The sequence below is a fragment of the Ruditapes philippinarum genome, unplaced genomic scaffold (assembly GCF_026571515.1).
Source record: "Ruditapes philippinarum isolate M1 unplaced genomic scaffold, ASM2657151v2 ctg3422_1_1_1_1, whole genome shotgun sequence".
Lineage (NCBI taxonomy): Eukaryota > Metazoa > Mollusca > Bivalvia > Venerida > Veneridae > Ruditapes > Ruditapes philippinarum.
The window spans coordinates 1-22,762 of NW_026853971.1; the positions used below are offsets into that span (position 1 = coordinate 1).

The following is a 22,762-nucleotide window of genomic DNA, read 5'->3' on the forward strand; positions in this document are numbered from 1 at the left end:
TTTAATACATTATTATGTTTTAAAATATGCATTTGGACTTATTATGTAAAGAAATAAATATATCATAGACAGGACTGATTTTGAGAATTTGGCTCATAGTTTCTTACTCTTTTATCTTTAAGAAATGTATTTGTTACTCTAGGTACATAACCTTGGTTTTTCATTATAAGATCGATCTTCACTTTGTTGTCGCCCTGTTGTCGTTTTATGAAATACTATGTGAACTGTCTGCGAATTCAAAATATGACTAACAATTCAGTATGAAATGTTACTTTAATCGCCATACGGAGTAAAACGATACATATTTCGTTACATTTTTCAGTGATAATTTATACTATAAAAATGGAAGTAATCCGAATATATCAAAAAATTGTACCAAGTCTGACTGATAGACATATTATTTGAGTATCATTTGATACAATTAATATTTAGTCTGAAATAAAATTAAATGTACTAGACTGAAAAAATCTTAAGTTATACTAGTAATTCATACTAGCTAAAATGATATGTTAGAATATAGAATAATGTGGTATGTAATTTACCCAAAGATGGAGAAAAAAGAGACTGTTCCAAACTGTTCATTATATATGACTTATTAAGAAGTCTTGGGCTGGATCCTTAGCCAGATTGTCAATCTTTTAACAATATTGATGGGAAGAGTTTACCAAAAAAGCAAGTCTTCAAATCAACAATTGTGGACCATAATTCACGAAAAAAATCTCTCTTCAATGATTCCTTTGTATCTTGTACTTTGTCTTGAGCTTTATTTATATTGGCATCGTTTCTCGAACTATGCTCTCCATCTTTGTTAGCATGTCCTCAAGAACTGTCTGTCTTATAGATATGTAATTATTTTCTTTTAAAGACCAAACGTAAGTACGATTTAAGACAATAAACGCACTGGCGAGTTTAAATCTTTCATCAGTTACCATCATTGCTACATTTAAAGAAAATGTGTGCAATTTATTTTCATTTAGATGTTTTATTAGTTATCAAAAACTAAACTTTGTAGTTTAAAATATAAGATATATGATTTCTATACTGTTTTGGTGAGCAGAAAACATATTTATCTCGCATACATGGTCCAAGTCAGATTATATTATAATATTGACCATAAGTTCTATTCATTTTTATATTTTAGGCAATTTTAAATTATACCCTGAACATTTTTCAGTGTAAACTATTGGTGAAGTACCAAAATAAAAGTAAAACCTTTTGCAATATAAAGCTCATTTACTTCAACTTGAGAGCAAAATATGAGGTATTATTAAAATTGTCGTTTATGTAACATAATTCTTTTAAGATATATTAACATAAAAAATAAGTGAACTTAAGGTTAACTGTCCGCATATGATAACCTATAAACAGAATTGGCTATGCCTTAGGCTCATATTGAAGTATAGACCTCTATTTCTGAATATATTTAGTTTATAAATAAACATAAACCATATGAAATTCAATTTTAGGGAAATATCATCCGCAAACTTGAACAAGTCACTTTAAGAAGAAGAAAAAAGACAATTTCCTGTCGACATTTGATATGTACAACTGCGTATATATATACAAAGTAGGTATATTGATCAGCTGTGCTGAAACAAGATTTACAAAATACCCTATACTTTAAAGTTGACATGTAATAGATACCTAATTTTAATGTTTAAATTTTCACGGACGACAGAAAAGTACCCATACACAAAGTAATACAAGTTAAGATAATATTCCCTTGACAGCATAATAACATCTTAATATTAATTGATATTTATCAAAATATTTTTATCATTTAGACTTGTATCCCTGGATATTTTAAAATTTAAAATGGTGTTTTGTATAACAATTTTGCTTGTTTTATGTGTCTGTGACTGTTCCTTTGCAAATCAAAAGGCGGATTTGGTTGAGACAGTGACACAACTTGAACATTTAGCTAAGACAGTAAAGCAAGAAATGATTAAAGTGAGAAATAAAGTGGAAAAAAAACTTCAAGATTTGAAAAGTAAAGAATTTGACTGGCTGCAACATTACTTTGGACTAAAGAGAAGAATTCCAAAGGAAAATAAAGTTTTGAAAGAAGCAGAGAGAAAGGTTGGGGAAATGATTCATAAACTAAAAGATGACAGAACGGATATTAGACTCAAGGTTCATAAATATAAAGTGCTGAAAGTAGACATTAATCATGGTAGGTTTTTGTTTTATGATTGTACGTAAAATTCTTCATGAATTTATAAAATTAAGAATATGTTCCTTGTGCGACCTACGCACATCGTTTTGATTAATGTCAATAACCAGTGCCAATGAAGTTACCAGGTCTAGTTACAAAATAAAGTTTAAACATATTTATCTTAGCTCATTTCATATAAAAGCTTGAAGCTTATTAGAAGCACCGTAGATTCCGCTACCTGGAACTAACCTGTATGGGGGATTTATGAAGAAACGAAGTCCTGATCTTAGAAGACATCGAACCTATGAACCCTGGGTTAAGAGGAAGAAACTTTTACCACAAAACCATCGTTTACTAGCTTTATTTGACTGATAACCTTTATCATACTATGAACAGACTAGCTCCGTTGAATTTTCATAATTTTTTCTTCTTATATTCTCAAACCACTTGCCCCTCACCGCTGTGGGTTCGAATCCCGAAAGGGACTTTGGATTCTTTCATGTGAGGAAGCTATCTAGATAGCTTACGGAACGTCGGTGGTTCTACTCAGGTGCCCGTTCGTGCCTGAAATAATGCACGGAGGGGCACATGAGGTCTTCCTCCACCAGTAAAGCTGGAACGTCGCCAAATTACCTATACTGAGTCGGTGTGACGTAAAACCCAAAACAAACAAAACAAAATCTTCTTATATTCAAGTCCATAAATGTATCATGTATAAAATATATCAAACATCATTTTTTAAATATTAAAATAAAACCTTTTGATCGTAAATTTCAGATAGTTTCTTAATATTTACTCTGACTTTTTTACATCAGGTTCATCGAAATCCAAAGACGTTTCCTTTCGGTCTAAAGATCCCTTAAAGACATATCTAGAAGGTGGTGACAAATTCATATTCACAAATACGCCTGTGAACAACGGAAATACGTATGATAACATCACTGGGGTTTTTATTGCTCCAGTTACAGGAACTTACTATTTCGTATTACAGCTATGTCTTGGAGGAAATTATGTTGATTTGTCAATTCGCAAAGGCGAGAATTTATATAGCTGGGCCCGATTCTTCCCATATTATTTGTCGTGTCAGACTGTAGATATGCTGACTCCGTTACAAAAAGGTGACGAAGTGTATGCTTCCAAGACCTCCTCGTGGGATTACGATATAATGCATGTTGGCAATGATCTTTACAACACTTTCTCTGGAGTACTTATTGCTTAAACTGTTTATACTTAAGGATTTCAGAAGATTTCCACTTATCATTATGCAATTACAGGATGCAAGGACTTTCTTTAAGTTGTATTACACAGCCAATATACCGGATTATACTAATTCAAGCTAATGTGTATTAATTATACATGCATACAAATTTAAATGATATCGTAGTATGTATTTCAATTTTAAAGTTAGGGTTTTCTGATGTTTGACATAAATAAAGTTAATTTGACCTTATTATCAAAAGTATATTTGATTAACCAATAAAAACAGTTGAACCAGAATATGACTTTGACATTTTTAATTCAATTGGGATACCTATATTGTCATCTAGGATGCTTTTGATACATTGATTATGGTGAACACTTCAAAGCTATTTACAGTTTTAATCAGGCAAATCATATACGTATGCATTTATATAATTCGTTATTTCTGCTAGAAAGATAATTCATGTTTGTGTTTCATAAAAGGATTTAAGTTTAATTATTGAAAAGGGAAAGGGAAGCAAAGAGACAAATATCATTCAGTTGTTAATACGTTCATGTCTCACTGGTTTCAAGCACAAGAATATGCATTTTCAGTTGTTGTTGTAATTATATGGGTTATCGGTGACGACCAAAACTGTGACACAATTTATTTCTTTGCTAACCCTATTCGTTCTCAATAATCAAACTTTTTACTTTTGATGAAACACAAACTTTTATGTTTGAGAATTAGGTGCATATAATAACAATGAAATATCTTTTAATATTAGATTTGAAATTCCACATTTTAACTTGTCTCTAGATCTCATGCAAATAGATAAGCACAAATATTATCTTGAGATACATCATTTTTATTTTACTCATCCACAATTATATTTGAAGTTAACAGGAGTTGATTAAAAGGGCAATATGCCCTGTAACGCCGCATGGCAAATGTGAACTTTTTTTGACTTTCATCTGTTTATTCACTAAATACTTTTGGATGGGCATTGACCCCAAAGTGCGTTATATAGATACATATGCATTTCTTGACATCAGACAAACAAATGCACTTTGGGGTCATAAAATTCACCTTCTTAACAACATCTAAAGTGTATAAATATTTAAATGAAATTCAAGTCTTATTATGACAGGAATTATTTTCAATCCCGTATATTTTGTTATTTTCGGAAAAAAGATATCACGTCTCATTTCAAAATGGCAGCGGTTTTAGGTGATTCATCAAACAGACACGTTTTTCAAAACCTGAAGTATTACCCAGAATAACATGTAAGTTTATTTTGATTCAAATTATAAACTGTCTCGCGCTGTTTATTTACGTTTTAATCAAATTTTAGTCCTTTCAGTTAATTTGCCGTCTCAGGACGGCGTCCAATATGACCACAAATTAAAAATAAGTCTTTACGGAAATTAGTAGCAGTTACTTTCATAAAATAACATAACTGGTACCTGACAAACGCAAGATTATTCACGTTATCGGATGTATTGTTTTGCAATCCAACTGGAATATTATTGCAATATAGGGGTTTTATTTCAGTAATTTAATCGGATGTTATGATGATAAAATGACAGGTACCTTCTGTGATAAACTTAATTTACTAATTTTCTTTTACCAAGATAATATGTTTACAGATTTACGGGATGAAAATCAAAATTAACAGTAAGGCATTAACTGATGTGCAAAAGGCTTGATGTAACCGTCACGTGACTTCATTCAATTTATGATAAATTTCATTTCCAACTTACTTGTTTCAAGTCATTTAGATAGACATTAAAATGCACTGAGATGACATATTATTCGCATTTTATTACACCCCTTTCATATTACATATAGGGTTCAATATAGCACCAAAAGTCATCTACTAAATGGCTGTCAGACAGAATATTTTTCGAATTTGTAATTTAAGTACTATGGTAGTTTGTTATATAGCCGCAATTTTTAGATATTTACAGTGGTAAAATTAATAAAACAGTTACCACTTTAACATCAAACACATTAATTACTGCTACATCAGCATTTAAATGACACTTTGATGTATATAAGTATTGACCGTCATGTTGAACTCCACCTCAAACATTTCAGTATCGCAGATCGAAAATGAGTCAGTACTCAGAATTTAAGCACCTCCAGAACTCTGAAACCCAAAGTGCGATTCCTTTCGATCAATTTCTCGATTTTGACCCCAAGTTGCGTTTGACCACAAAGTGTGCTGTCAATTTGTATAAAAATCCTATATGACATTAAGAGGTTAAATCAGTACAATTCTGTCATTTTGAGGTTTAAAGTTTAGTCTTTTGCTGTGCTGATTGCTGTTTCATTTTAACATATATCAAAAGAAGAATAACCCCTTATGCATGTCATTTTAAAATAAGTCATTTATATTTCGTATCAGCTGTTTTGAAACACACGACTAAATATGATTTAGGTTTAGTTGGCTCGTAATGTATAAAATTTTATTGAGTTTGTGAAGACTTCTCCTTTGTTTAAAATCATTTAACATAAAATATATTACTCAAACTAAATGTCTTTCTAAAAAGTTTTACTTTTATTTTTTTTTACAAACAAATATTGATTTATTCGTGATTTTCATATTCTAACTGATATCATTATATAGTTCAATTTGTAGTGAAATCCAAAACCAATATGAATGACTTATCAAAATGATCTTCCGTCAAGCTTGATTTTTTAAAATGAATTTTACAAGATGTTAGCGTCAGAAATATTTTATCTAGTTGAACAATAATTCTTATGAGTTTGGAAAACATCTGGTGTGTAACGTGACAATGATTTAATGCTTCTTGCCCTTTAAAAGTAATTAATTGCATTTTCAACTGACACAAAGTGACACAAAATACCGGATTGGTTGTTGACGAGTTAATCCCTGTAAGGTTTGCCTCTTGAAATTGATGACAACGACAAGAAAAACCCCGAAATTGTTTTGTTACTAAGATATAAATTGTCAAACAAGTCAATCTGCTTCTATAGTATAAATAAACACTGTGAGAATCATAAACAAAAAAAATCACTGTCTCCATGTGTTTCAGTATTGCGTTCCATAAAAAATGTTAATCTGCTTCTGTAGAATTAATGAACACTGTGAAAACCATAAACACTCACTGTCTGCACGTGTTTCAATGTTAATATCATTATTTAAACAAGGTCTAAATCAAAGTAAAATGATAAACACTCAAAGACCACAAACATCGTTTCAGATTTCAGTCTAAAACTTAAGGAATACTGTTTGGGCCATCGTGGGATACTTTATAATCCAGAGGGCAACAATGCGACAGTGCAATGACGACAATACGACAGTGCGATGACGACAATACAGTAGTGCGATAGATAATATAATGAATTCTACATCTTACAAAACAATCAAACTACTGATGACCAATTAAAAATCTAATAGAAATTACTAAAGTGAGTTCAGCAGTATTTCTATAGTGAAAAAAGGGTTGACCAGTTAGATTTATTAATGAACATTATTTGGATTTATAGAGAAAACTTATTTACATATGTATTAGAAATAAAATGCGTATTCTTATTTTACGTATTTTCACTGTACAAATTAATTTTTTTATTGCAGTGAAACATATTTGCCGTATTTTTACTTGTGTCTTGCCGGACTACTTTCTTCTAAATTCAGCCAATATATAAAATTTTAGGGAAGGTCTTTCAAATTATAATGTCAAAAAAGAAAAATGTATAAAATAATACCGCAACTCATGAACATTTTATTTTCATACCACTCGACAAAATAAATCCTGTATTTATAGAAGAAAAACTTGAATATCCTCTATGTACAACTGACCAATTATTATTATTATAATAATCTTTTTTTTAATGTGAACCTAAAATCATTTTCATCTGAAATCTTTGAACTTTTTTTAATGTTTCACACAATATATTACCTTTTCCGTGTATATTAGATATAACTCTTTAATTATTTTCCCTTTATTTCGATATAAAATGTTTATTTTTATTAATTTATACTTTTATTTAGACGTTTTCAGTATAAAAAGAGAGACATAAAAAAGAAGAAAGATATATATTTACAAAAGTAAAATTAATTCCCCATATTCTATCATATAAAACACTATATAATCCAGAAGGCCACAATGCGACAGGGCGATGACGACAATACGACAGTGCGATGACGATAATGCGATGGCGACAGTGCGATAACGCGATGATGACAGTACGATAATGCGACAGTGCAATAATGCGATGACGACTTGTGAAAACGCAATGGCGACAGAACGATACCGGGATGGCGACAACGCGAAAGTACTATCGTATATTGTCACCATCGCATTATTACACTGTCGCCATCGCATTCTTGCCATCGCACTATCGCTTTGTCGCATTATCGTACTGGCGTCATCGCGTTATCGCATTACCGTCATCGCACTGTCGGTATCACACTATCGCATTATCGTCATCGCACTGTTGTGTGGGGCGTCCGTGGCCGAGTGGTTAAGGTCGTTGACTTTATACCACTTGCCCCTCACCACTGCGGGTTCGAATCCCGACAGTGACTTTGAATTATTTCATGTGAAGAAACTATCCAGCTAGCTTACGGAAGGTCGGTGGTTCTACTCAGCTAGGTACCCGTTCGTACCTGAAATAATGCATGGAAGGGCACCTGAGGTCTTCCTCCACCATTAAAGCTGGAACGTCGCCATATGAACTATACTGTGTCAGTGTGACGTAAAACCCAATAAAACAAACAAACAAACAAACAATCGCACTGTTGTACTGTCGTCATTGCACTATCGCACTGTCGCATTGTTGCCTCTGGCTTATTAAGTATAACCACGATGGCCGTAACGGTATTCCGTAAAAACTGTATCCAAATCAAAATTGTTTAATGCATAAAATATGGTGATAAGAAGCAAGTCGATTCAGTTGTTTTACGTTACCATCATGAAAACATATTTAATAATACTAATTGTGGTTGTTGTATGTTCCTCGGAGCCACACTGCTCCAAATTTCATTATGAGGAAAAACTGCTAGAAAAGATGATCAGGACAGAAATTCTTGTTGAAAATATGAAGAAACAAATAGATGACATAGAAGCTAGAGTAACCGGGGCAATTGCCAAGCTTAACGAAGATACAGCCAAGTGGAAAGGTGAAATAGAAACAATGCAGGAAAGCAGTAAGGCAAACCTTATCACATTGCAAGAGAAAGCAAAGAGCGAGTTAGACAAAAATATGCAAGCAGTGGAAGACCTTAAAGGTAATTTTTCTTATTAAGTATGCTTTAATTAGTTTGAAGAATAATTAATTTAATTTTTAATAAAAAGTCGAGCTATACAAAGATATGCAAGCAATGAATTAGCTGGAAGGTAATATGTCTTGTTTTACCTTTTAATGATTGTACGTTACTTGATTTAAACTGTTCTTCTATGGACTCAGTGTCACCAATACTGGCCTGTAAAGAATCTCGTTGAAAAAGAATTAAATTGAACAGCAATACTATTGTACATATATTTTTTTGTGTAAAAAGTGCATTGCATCAGCGATCGGTTTAAATATGCATCGATTATCATACTCGTGTAAGATACTAGATAAACTGTATTAATTATCATAACGAACCATAAGGGAATGTAGTACAAGATGTTTGGTCTTTAAAACGACACACGTACTGCATTTCAATGAAAATCAAAGTACTAAATGTAATGATGAACTATGGCCATCGGTTGCTGAGTGTTTGCCAGACAAAGTTAACCTTTTATTCGACATGTTTTAGAACAATAATAGGAATAAAAAATATTCATCTGCAATGGTGCAATGCAACTGAAATGTACAGATACATGTTGATTAAATGATAATGATTGAATGACTTCGTTACACTACCAGTTTGCAGTATAGAAACGAACAACACAAGTAAAGAATATTTTATACGGCATTTTTTTAGAAAACAGAAACTGTACCTTGTTGATAAATGTAGCATATAAAAACTGCTTTAAAATTTGATATGCATGTTAAAAGTTATACCGTAATATCTTTCGTTTGACAATGTTTATTGTCGTAAATCCTGGTAAATGAATGAGTATTGGTATTGGGACTTAATGACTTCGAAAATAAAAGTACTGATACTGAAAGGAAATCTAGTACTGGTACTGCACAAGTTGACAAATACTGGTACTGGTACTAGTACTACACTCCTAGTTCTGATGCATCTCTGACTTTTAAGGTGAATCTTTCTTTGTGTTCTTCAACGTACGGTGTTCCGTTAGGGCAACCGTGATTTTCTATTTCGTCCTTACTAGCGGTGCACGATGGTACGATGGTTAAAGTTCCTGTATGTTGTGATCAAAGTGGATAATATTTTAACACGCTATTTTAATAATAATACAATTTATAGAACTGACGCTTCAATGTTCTCATCTATTTGCTGGAAATGGTAAGACGAACATGATCGATAGGGATAACCGCAAATCCTGTCCCGCAGTACATATTTCAAGCTACTGATATTTAAAATAGATTCTATCGATAAACTACCATAAGTTGTTGAGTGTTGGCGGTAAAAGAAAGTTATGTTGTTTTTTTTTTTTCAAGAAATATTTACCTTTAATAAATATCTGAAGCCGTCAAAATAAGCTTCGAGTAATTAAATGAAAATTGGCTAATTTACTTTTGAAATATGAATAATATTTTCGTGATTTTATTCGAGGTTTGCATCGTAGAGCATGATATTATTACTCATCACAAGTATCTTTATTGATCACAATGCATGTTATATGTAAATATGTGTAATGTTTATGTTCAATAAAAATGTTGCATAAATGTAATTATCATTCAATGATAAATGACATAAAGTATTTATGCCGGCATGATGAACAGTCATAAATATTGTGATAAGGAACCGTCAGTTGTAAAATGGTATTGTGATCTTATAATGAACAGTCTTCATACTTGCTTGTATGTCATTTAATATTGACAGTTTAGGTTCTTCAAAATTTGCATGATTAACAGTCCGAATGTAGACCCTAATAAAAGTTCTGGAATATTGACAAAATGATTAGTCCACCATAATAAGCATATGAATGGATAAACAAGTAAGGATAAATAGCGCAGTGGACAGATCTTCTTATTTTGGTAATAATTGAAATTACAGCACATTTTAAGCAGAAAGAAAAGAAACTTTAAGTCTGACATAGCCTCCCAATCAGTACGTTCAGTGCTTTGGTTTTATTTGTGTTAATATAAAAGTTAAAATGTGAAGCTGGGATATCTTAAACAGGTCTGAATCAGGAGTTTTAGTTTGACATGTGTGTTCACATGTAAGCATGTTCAGGTTTATTTCCTTTATCAATATTTTGTGATTCACATATGATCCGCACCTGAATTGTACAGTCAACAAGTATTTATTTTCATTATACTCATTTTCTGTAAAATGAAATAAATATCTCGCTTTCACATGATAGTAGTATAACTTGTTACATCAAGATTAAGCTATAATGCAGTCATGATATTTTCTTGAAATAACTAGATAAACCGCCTTTGGAATTTGCATTATCCCATATCTGTGCCATATGTTGGTAAAAATCTTGGTTCCGCGCCTGTATTTGAAGTTGAGAAGTATTAAATTTCATCATTTTTTCAAACATTTTTTATGATAACGAGATAAATATTTCGTAACTATAAGAACACTTTCTGGTAATTACGAGATATAATTATAACAGTTAGTGAAGTTTGTAGTTATTACGAGATAGTGCTATATTGTTTGGTTTTATTAACCTGTCAATTACATACTGATTACGCGGTCGATGCACACAGTATGTTAATCTTCGGTAGATGTTCGGTAAGTTCCGTGAGAAGTACGCTGTACGATAGAATTTAATTTAGTGTGTATCTACTCAGCGTTATATAGCGCAATAGGGTAAATCACGAGTTTATAATCTAAGTGCCACACGTGTTTTAAGTTCGAGGCCTCGTTGGTCCATGTTTTTTTTTCTTATTAATACTTTCAACATTATTGAATCTATATATGATTATTTTATGTTGTTCGTTTTGTTTGATTATGTTTTACTTAATTTTGTTATGCATATACTCTTTTTAAATAACATGTTTTTTTTAAGAATTCATGTTTAAAATTAAAACGGATTAAAATCAATAAATGTCATTTCAATGCCGTAAAACACACTACAAATCTGTTCTATTAAAATATACTGCAAAAATAAAGAAAGAGTACTAAAACAATGGCAACAGTAAGAATCGAACCACAGACCTCTCAATTATCAGGCATTCTCTTTACCGACTGTCCTATTGTGAATTAACGAAAACTTTCACATAAAGCTGGCGTGACTTTCAATCGATGACTTATATACTCCACATTAATTCTCGTAAACTACACGGACCAAACCGAAGTGGGATCGAATATTTAAATGAGTCCTATAATGTATTCAAAATTGACAGGTCAATAAAATCAGACTATACCAGAAACACAAGATAATGTTTTGTTGTAACAACATACTTGATCGAATACCGTTATGTATGCGCATGTTATTTTACTTGTATACGCTTATTTCAGATAAAGTTGTGTCACCAAATATTGCCTTTCATGCGAAAAAAGTGAAAAATAAAAATCCAGCTGCTGGCGATACCCTTGTATTCACTGACATTCTCCTTAACCTTGGCGAGAGTTACAATACTAATACTGGAGTATTTACTGTTCCACTTGGAGGCATTTATCTGTTTACAGTTCAGTTATGTATTAGTCAAGGTAACCGTTTTGATTGTGGACTAATCGTTGATAACGTTTATATGGATGTTGCAATATACCAGGACAACTATAATGGCCATACATCCTGCTACAAAGTAACTACAATAGTCTCAGTGAAGTCAGGTAACAAAGTTTGGGTAAAGGTGATATATCGCTCGGGAAGCGGCCAGATTTTATATCACGATGACAGTAATTTTTGGAATTCATTTTCTGGAGTTCTTGTTCAGACAGATTAGTTCTGTATATTCAAATTGAAGTAAACATATTAAGGAATATAACGTTGACAATAAAACGATGACTTAATTATAGTTTAACGTTTGGAATGTATAAATTATAGTGTTTTAACTGAATTTACATCTATTTTGTTTTCGTTGGATTACAGTGCTTATTTTTATATAATACATGAAATATTATAATTAAGTGCAATAATTTAATATATAGTATATTTCCACACAAAAATAATGAACAATTATTTCAATGGACTAATAATTTTGACAGCGCAATAAGAACATTAATCATAAACAAATTGAAATGTCAGCAGGCCATCTCCACTTCATTAAAAGTATTTAATTGTCAACATTATTTTTTGTCCAATCACATTATAGTATTTTTCAATTTTTTTTTTTTTTTGAATTACGGCATTTGTATATCATAAAGGATTTATTTAGTTGTTTTTTTTTGAAAACCGAATATTTTTTGTCAAAACGATTTGAAATCTATTCTCTATTGTATAAATCTAATAAAGATAATGATCAATCGTAAAAATACTAACGTGATACTGAAGGAAAACAAGTGTGCACATTTCATTTCGCCTTTTTCGCAGTGAAATCATTCCTTTGCTTTATAGACAAGTAATTGCACTAAAATACTTCGTTACGTGGTACCAATTAATAAGCATGTATCAACTATGTTACGATCACAAATAGACGATGCGCTAGGTGGCAAGGTTAATGATATGCATGGGCTATTTTTAGATTACCTCACCAAGAAGTTGGATCTAAATATAACTCGATCTTTGAAGACGGAATACTACTACAGACTGCAGTCACCATTCTCTATTGTATAAACTAATACAGACAAAAAACAATTATAAAATAAACTAACTTTTGCGTCTTGAAAAACAATTGAAACGGAACAATTTCGTTTATAATTTATTACGGTTTAAACCGATAAATCAAGTAAAAATAGAAATCCTATTTATATAAACAAACTGGGATTACCGAAGTAACTAAAATAGCTTAGATTTCCGTAATATTACTTCGTCTGATTCCGCAGTATGACGGAATCGCCCGAATTGTCACGATTGCAATCGGAACTACATCGGCTATTATCATTAATCCGAAGAGTGACGGAAAAGGCCGAAAAGTTGCGATTGGCACGATTGCAGCTGGTTTCCTGTTTAATCATGCACCAACAGATGTAAGCAGGAAACCACCTAACCGGAACAAGTTTTCCATATGAAATGGCTTGCAGCCGTGGCTGCAAGCCAAAAAATAAGCGGGGTCAAGTGTTCTAAATGTGAGGATACATTCAATTAAATTATTACATAGATAAAACATGTGGGGCACGCAGAGACAAACTTTTTTATATCCTTTTAACTCTAAGAAAAATGTCTGTTATAAATTGCTGACTGTCGATAGTAACTGCATTAACAATCCTTGATATTACGAATACAGTGTTTACATTTTTGGCTGGAACGGACCCCCTCCACCTGTAAACCTAAATTGACATACAGAAAAGAAGGTCAACTGTTTTTCAAATGAGTAAATCAATAGGGATTTTAAATGTTAGTGAATATCTTGAAGCTAACAACGAATTTTTATTAACTCCATTGTTTTTACCTAATTGCATTTTATTCCTCGCTGTTCTTTTTCAAGATATTTTATAGAAACATGATAGTCTTACTGCAGATAAAGATATAAATTCTGTGACATTTCAGTAAAAAATGTGCCTGATTATTTGTTGAAAAGGCCATTAAGTTTGCTTTTCTAAATGTGACATGTTAGAAACTTGACAAGGTGTAGACATCTTTTAGAGCGAAAGGGTGGAGGTATCGGTGATTTAGAGAAATGCCTTGTTTTAGGTTGAAAAAATAATGTTGATCATTAAATAGGTTAATGTTTGATAATACACATTAACAAAAATAATAGGTCGCCTGCCTCCGGTAGGCTTGACGAATTATTTTGTCAATATGTATTATTAAACACTAACCTTTACGTTAAATGTGAAAAATATATTGCAAACACACACATATGTTTAGATGTAATAATAATTGTCAAATATTATCAAATTATTTTAATTAAACATGTATGTAAAACAATAGAAAACCTATAAGCACGTACCTGTAAAATCAAATTAAACATGTATTTCACTTATGAGCACCAGTAATTATTCATATTTAACACTTAAATTATAATCTTGAACAACAGAAGTTAATTATATGCCACTCATGAGCCCCAGTTGTTACATTTTTAAAAAAATATTGTTTCCGCTGCTCTTTTTTTCTACTTAATTTCTTTAATTTGTAAACCAGTAAAAATATATCCCTGATTCAATAAGGGAAGAGGGGTATGTGTGTTGGTATGATTTGTTACAACATACGAAAAAAAAGCCAAAATAATATTGGCCGTGATTATCAAACTTCAAGAAAAGATAAGTAATTTAACAGTAAACACAGGTAGTGGTCAACAGTAATTATCAATCCTCCCTAGGAAGGTTGATAATTGTAAGAAATATTTTACTGTCTACCATGAACATTATTTCCGGAAGTTCAGCTTGATTACTAAGTTTTTGTATCGTCAGCTTACATAATGAATTACTGAAGTACATTGTATCCTAATTTTACTTAATTAGATTTTGCTGGGTCAGAACCTCAAAAGATTATTATATAAATAACACATGGGTTTGTGGGTAACAGTAAAAATATCATTCCGAGGAAAATACTGTTACCCGAGGCGTAGCCAAGGGTAACAGTATTTTTACGAGGGATGATATTTTTACTGTTACTCACATACCCATGTGTTATTTATTTTATTACCCCGAACAGAAATACTGTGATGATCTAAAATTGTCAAGTAAATCTAACTGTAACAAAAATAAACCAAGAGTAACAATAACTTAAATGTCCTTACCTTTTAAGTTTTAAGTGTACTTTAGGCCTACTTGAGAAGTTTTCTTTTTCTTTTATTCTTTAAGCAAGTGATGATATCTACAAATCATAAACATATAATAAGCTAAGTTTTATTTAGAAAACAAAACTTTAATCCATTTACACGGTTATGATCTGTGAAATCTGATCCTTCTGTTTCTAGAATATTCTTAGCATGGTTTTTGACAAAATAACGATGATATCCTATGTCTGTCCGCCATATCTGTAACGTTTCACTGATTAAAATTGTTAAATAATCCTTTGTTGCATGCTTAAATCGTCTGCATGTTCCAGTTTGACATATAATTATTTACATTGCAATTACAGTACTTCCGTTGAAAACGGATGTTCACTTTTTGACTATTCAACAAAAAGATATTTTATACGCGAAAAGCACATCAGGGTGCGAACAACTAAATTTTATGAGTGTCATAGATACTCCAGAGAAGATTTGATGTCCTATCGGGGTTTAACGTCGAAAATAAGAATGACTCGAGAAAAAAATGGCGGCCCTTTTATTTCATTTTATTTAGAAAAAAGACCACGTGACCAGATTTTATACTGTTAAAAATACTGTTACCTATGTAACAGTACAAAATTCTTAGTCACGTGGTACACTTGCATTAACAGTAAGAATAACTCCCAGAGGCCTATGGGAAATTAGCATTACGAAAAAAGTGAGGGGTAAAAATATAATATACGTTCCTTTAAAACAAAAGGTTATTCTTCTAACTAGTCGTTCCTTTAATACAAAAGTTTATTCTTCTAACTGGTCGTATTTGACTATATGATACATGCATTGGATCAAGGAAAATATGTGGAAGTTATATAATACATTTACTAAACTTGCTAAATTTAAGTTAAGTTTAAGTTAGCTGGATGGCTTATGCGTCTATGTTTCATTAAATTTAACGTAAAGTCTAAAACAGAGGAGCATAAAAAGCTTTTATTAACAAACCATACAAAATTATGTATAAAAATATGAATCATTCAAGCAATAACAGACATACGGATGTAAAAAAATTCAGTTTCTAGTAAAAGATAGTAAAACACTCTTGGAAAAAATTGAATAATTTCAGAAAATGTGACAGCAGTTTTCTTTTTCCACACTTCTTTTCAGAGATGCTATCACGAATTTCAAATACTCAATTTTGGATACGAAATCAGTTATGACAGTTCAATTGGGAACAGAGATGTTTCATACATTTTTATTTAGCAAAATCACCCACACACTTATTCACTCACTCAAAGGATCTTGCACATTTATTATTTTTTTTTAAAACACAGCTGGTAGTTCTTTCACTGGTTATTTTAAAATCTTATATGCATCAACACTTAATATTGAATTTAATTTTAAAGGTTTTTGCCTGTTGGAGATTTATTTAACAATAAAGAATAATTCAGTCTAATGATAGTAATTAATGCCAGTTAAATTATAAATTATAAACATATGTTGTGATGTGTTTTTCGACGTATTTATGAACATATAAACGCTAACATAACATAGCACACACACACATACACGCACGCACGCACGCACGCCCGCACGCACACACGCACAAACTTTGTCTTTAATTCGTGAAGTTCAACGGTTGTTGTGGTTCTTTTCTCAGCTTTTTTTAAACATATTTACCGGTATTTAAGTTCGATTGCGAAACAAGTTCTTGCAACTTTTGTTAATCACTTTTGAGTCCGCTTCCTGAAACAAACCAGTACTGATGTCATATGAAGAAACATCATCGTGACCCGATTATGGTTCGATCCCATGATCCCTGGGTTGAGAGCCAGACACCTTAACCACTAGGCCTACGTTCCCCCTTTTTCAGTTAATGTATGACCACAAGTGCCATTCCTTCGAAACATAAATTAGTTTAAAACGTTTTAATTACCACATCAGCGGGCACAAATTTGGTATGCCTTTCGATAAATCATTTCACGATATATATCAAACTGTATGAATACATACATGTATATATGATTATATGTGATATGCCTCCGAGTAAATTCCGCTTAAGGGAATACATCTTTTAGTTGGTAAAACATTTACTATAATAATCTATAACTTTTTCTTATCCATCATTACAATCAGAAAAAACACAATCTAGAATAAATTGAATCAAATTCTGTTGGAAATCCTAATATAGGCGCATTTGTCAAAGCCTTTTTTTAGTTCATGAAATGACTTTTCACATTGTGTATTAAAAGCATACATTTTGCAGGAAGTGGGTCATGTGATGCAATGTTTTTGATGTCAAATTTCATGTCCTCCCTATACATAAGTTTCTCATTGTTGATGGTCAAAGTCGAATGTTTTAGAGATGAAATTTCTTTACAACTTTCAGTCTGATAAAAGAAAATTATGAACCTAGACCTGATTTCAGTCGAATTGTATTGATCTCCTCGGGGAGGTACTAGAACATTTCAGACGATTCAGAAGATTTCGGATTTTATATTTCATTCTTGTCCATTATAAGTCTCTTTAATAGTGATATGTCATATACGTTTTCTTTTGACAAGTTTTATGAAACGCCAATTAATATACAAATTGTGCCAAATATTGAAGGTTTGATATTTTTTTTGGTCTTTCAATATCATTGATTGAAGCACGTAAGTGATGAAGATAAAATACCACTTAAGCCGGTGCTAGAGGGCGTAATAGATGTTGCATATTTTCATAGTCTCGCATTGCCATCTGGCGTTGTCATCTATAAGTAAATCTTGAAAAGGGAGTTAGCCTGTGTTACTCAACCCACCAAAGCATTAATATTGAAAGGATTTTATTTTTTTGGCAATGTTTGCCTGAGGCATCTAAATGTTCCTTGACCTTTTTTCGGTATTTAGCGGATTCCGGAGTAAAATTTAAATATACCGAATTTTATGCATAGTGCAACGGTATATATTTATAACTTAAAAGAAACAATCTGTCACTTTCTTTACTAGCCTAGGTGACAAGGTGTTAGACTTTCAGTTACTTTCAAATTGAAGACTGTGTGTCCGATTCAAATGATGATTTTTTTTGGTTTAGTTTTTTTTCTTTGTATGAATTTGATTCACAAAATTTGACAATTATGTGTTATTCATGCGAACCACTATGTAAAGTTGTACATATTGATTAAATGAAATGGAAAAATATGTATTTATCAAAATTATGAAATTATGAAAATTAAAATATGCTAAATTTATCAACTCATTGTTCCCTTAATGTATACTATACAAAAGGTTTGTCCAAGATTGGAACTTGCAACTACGTGTTAACACTCGTGAGTCTCAGGTCAATAATGCCATACAATATCAATATAAAGATAAACAATGATATGTTTTATATATTTCTTAAGTTGAGTTGACTCTTATTGTTTTATTATGATTTACACGTATAAACACTATTATAGTACATCAGCTGCTGACATTTCTTGCTTGTGTAAAATAATGTATTATACACGCATTATGCGTGCATTTGTTTATCAAATGAGGTTGTGAGCTGTTTTGTTGTCATTTCAAAAATAAATATCCATGTTTTTTTTCTTTTTATAATCTTATTTATTTCATTCTATCCATCAATTTGTGATGAAATTGAAAAAAGACAAGAAAATAAATAACTTTATTTAAATGATCCTACATTTTATTAAATTTACACGATTGAGTGTCTGAAGGTTATTCTCTAGTTGAGCAATTATTCTGATGAATTCCGGAAGTCTATCTGGTATCCGTTCATTTCATGTATTTTATGAGACAGTGTTATAATGTCCATTGCAATATAAAAGCATTTAATCTCTTTTTATTCAAATAAAGTCATTAAATGAAGGATTTTTTGCGATCATAGCATTAACTCTAACATTTGCCTTTTAAAACCAACAACTTTAATTAGGAAAACAAACAATATTATTTTGTCTGAACACATATTACGGAGATATCAAATGCCAAAATTGTTAAATCGTTCGTATGATTTAGCTTAATAGATTGGCATGAACTCTGTGGCGACCGTAAAATTCTTAATTAAAGTAAATGATAGGCATTCTTAGACCACACGCTTCGGTACATATTTCAGTGTTAATCCGTGTTCAAATCAAAATTAATTAATACTAAGATACTGTGCTGAGAGGCCAATCGATTCAGTATTATTTAGTTGCCATCATGATTACATATTTCCTTTTACTTATAACTGTGATTGCTGCATGCTCCTCGGAGCCACACTGCTCCAAATTTTACTATGAGGAAAAATTGCTGGAAAAGATGATCGGGACATAAATTCTTGTTGAAAATATGAAGAAACAAATAGATGACATAGAAACTAGAGTTACAGGGACATTAGCCAAGCTAAAGGATGATACAACCATTTGGAAAGTTGAAATAGAGGCAATGCAAGAAAACAGTAAGAGAAACCTTATCACGCTACAAGAGAAAGCAAGGAGCGAGCTGGACAAAAATATGCAAGCACAACAAAACCTTAAAGGTAATCTGTCTTGTCTTATCTTATCTTACCGTGATTGCTTTACTGAAATAACGATTAACTTTAATATTAAAGCAAACCTTGAGCTAAACAAAATTATCATATGCAAGCAGTAAGTGGCTTGAAATTTCTTATTTTACCTTATAATGATTGTTTTGCTTAATTCAAACAATAAAGTGCATCCAGATTGTTAAAAACATTGATTTAAAAAATAAAATAAAAGATTATTTTTGCATAAATTGTTTTGTAAGAAGATGCATCAGTCAAGAAATGTAATAAAATTTTACAATATTATTTTTCAACAAGAACAATGTGACGCCATGTTTTGTTATGAACGAAAGATCATCTTGTTATTCAGCTATGATTTAAATCCCCTCAAACTTATAAAATAAATAGAACATTTGTTTCTTTACATGTAAGATCAAAATATATTTAACTCGCAAACACCAGCCTTATGTTTCCACTCTTGGCTACGACACTAACGAACATATACCATCTGGTGTTCACGAATGAAATGTATAGAGGATTATTTAGCTTTTTTTATAAATAAAGGCTATTTTTTTCATTGAGTGGTATGATTTTTTTTTAAATCACGAATGGCGGTAGCTACTTCTAAAATGTGAGGGTTTTCATATTACAATGAAAATATTCATGTATCTGTAGAACAAGACTTGAAATACATGTAGATCTATCTGATTATTCTGTACTTTTTCTTTTTTGTGACCATATAATTCAAACACCTCTCTTTATAAAATTGTGTATTTGCGTAATAAAGAAAAAATAAGTCTGACCAGACACAAATGAAAATACAGCATTCACTGCATTAAAAATATAGTTTTACTATGAAAACACAGAAAATGAAAATACATTTTTGTTCATCAATATTTTTCAATATTTCATTTATATAAGTATATAATAAATTTCGATCTTATATACAAAATAAACAAATATCTTCTGTTTAATTATTAAAACAAACTGTAAAAGAATGAGGTACATGAAATTTCGGGTCTTGAAAATGATGCATTTAAATTAAAATCAAAGTACCGCATATACTAGTAGACCATGGTTATTGGTTGCTTAGTATTCGCCACACAAATTACAGATATCGCTGAAAAATCAGTATTAATTGTTATTTAATATTAAGCAAAGTTTAGTTCGTGGGCTGTAACATATGTTTTGTTGTACAATATATGCATTTTACTATTTGACATAAAACAAACAATACACAATTGAAAAATAACAACAACAATAAAATATCTGTAATGACGAAACCATGAAATTTAATGCTCTCGAAGAAAATTCACAGTATCCTTCGTATATTAGAATGATAAGATAATGCAGCTGTTGTTTCAGATATAAACGATCGTAGTAAATGAATAAGTACTGGTAATGGTACTTTAATTACTTCCAAAATAAATATACTGGTACTGCATCGAAATCTATACTAGTATCGGTACTTGTACTGCACAAATTGGACAATACTGGTACTTGTACTACATCCTATTTCTGACGCATCTCTGACCATTAATGCGACTCGTTATTGTTTCTTGTGTTCTTAAACGCAATATATTTTTTGACTTCACGGTGACAGTCAATAACTGTCATTTACAAATGCTCATAACATTTGTTGAGTCATTTCTCTCATCTTTAAATAGTTGTATTCATCGCGCATCAAATTTTTAATTCAGTTTAACTCACCCATTGCTGGATCGCCCGTTTCTTGCTCGTAGAGTTCATTATTAACATGCATAGGTTTAACATACATGGGAAATTTTATTACTTATATGTACGACAGCATAAAGTATAGAAATAAACAAACCCTAAAGAACGTCCAAAACGGCTCAATAGACAATGTACAGGAAATTCGGTTGAACGAGAACTTCTTAAATAGTAATTGAATGTTAGTTGCCGTCCACGCCTCATAGGACCGACTGAAGCAGAAATCAACATTTTACATGAAAGTATAAAATTTTGAATTCAAAAACATCCATATATATGAGATTTTATGTATTAATTACCTAGGGAGGCTTTCTTATTTCGGATGAAAAGAACTCTATTATTATTTGTCTTACTATAAAAGTGAAATATGTGCTTTTTAACCTAGTATAATTGAAAGAAGTCTTAATCAGGGGTGTAAGCTTGTGTGTTCACATTTAAGCATGTTTAAAACATTGGAAGTAGACTTTATTTCCCTTTTTAATATGTTGTGATCCCCAAAGGAAAAGTCCGTAATCCGCACCTGTATTTTTATAGTCAACAAATATTCATTTTTATTATACTCATTTATTGTTTAAAAAAGAAATAAATTTCTCCATTTCACATGGTAACTACGACATGATAAGTTGTTACTATGAGATTAAACTATAACGTAATAATGAAATTTGCTTGTAATAACTACATAAAAACCCCTTTTGAATTACCCCATCTCGTAAAATCCTGGCTACGCGCGTTAATTTGAAGTCAAAAAGTATTAAATTTTATCATGCATTTTTTCATGATAACGAGATAAATATTTCGTTTCTACAACACAATGCTCTGGTAAATGCGAGATACTTTGTAGTTAATACGAGATGATACTATACCAGAAACACAAGATAATTTTTGTTGCAACTTCATACTTGATCGAAACAATATGTTTACTGTCACTACTTGCATTTTGTGAAAACTATTTTGCTGACCTATGTTTTTTTTACTTGTAAACGCTTATTTCAGATAAAGTTGTGTCACCAAATATTGCATTTCATGCAAAGAACATGAATAACAATCCCACAAATGGCGATACCATTGTATTCACTGACATTATCCTTAACCTTGGCGAGAGTTACAACACTAATACTGGAGTATTTACTGTTCCACTGGGAGGCATTTATCTGTTTACTTTTCAGTTATGTATTGAATTAACTACGGATTGGTTGTTGATGGTGTTTATATGGATATTGCAAGGTATCAAGACAACTATAGCAGTGTTTGCTGCTACAAGTTAACTACAACAATCTCAGTACAGTCAGATAACAAAGTCTAGGTAAAGGTGATATATCGGTCTGGAAGCGGCAAGATTTTATATCACAATGACACAGACT

General features: G+C 31.4%; 2 protein-coding genes across 4 annotated transcripts in view; both read left to right on the forward strand.

Moving 5' to 3' along the window:
* The first annotated feature begins 1,695 nt into the window (after positions 1–1,695).
* On the forward strand, positions 1,696–3,754 carry LOC132738549 (uncharacterized). The gene is made up of 2 exons (XM_060726054.1): positions 1,696–2,173; positions 2,971–3,754. Exons 1-2 carry the CDS (start codon positions 1,816–1,818, stop codon positions 3,372–3,374), a joined length of 762 nt encoding a protein of 253 aa, XP_060582037.1. The 5' UTR covers positions 1,696–1,815; the 3' UTR covers positions 3,375–3,754.
* A 4,383-nt stretch (positions 3,755–8,137) lies between these two features.
* Positions 8,138–22,762, forward strand: part of LOC132738551 (complement C1q-like protein 2) — a 39,494-nt gene continuing 24,869 nt past the window's right edge. Inside the window, exons 1-2 of one of the 3 annotated variants that reach the window (XM_060726057.1) lie at positions 8,138–8,595; positions 11,896–12,521. In XM_060726057.1, the coding sequence (XP_060582040.1) occupies positions 8,235–8,595; positions 11,896–12,323 (789 nt within the window). In that variant the 5' untranslated portion in view covers positions 8,138–8,234 and the 3' untranslated portion in view covers positions 12,324–12,521. Of the gene's footprint in view, positions 8,596–11,895; positions 12,522–22,762 lie in introns of those variants that run through there. The other 2 variants (XM_060726058.1, XM_060726060.1) reach the window with 2 other exon arrangements.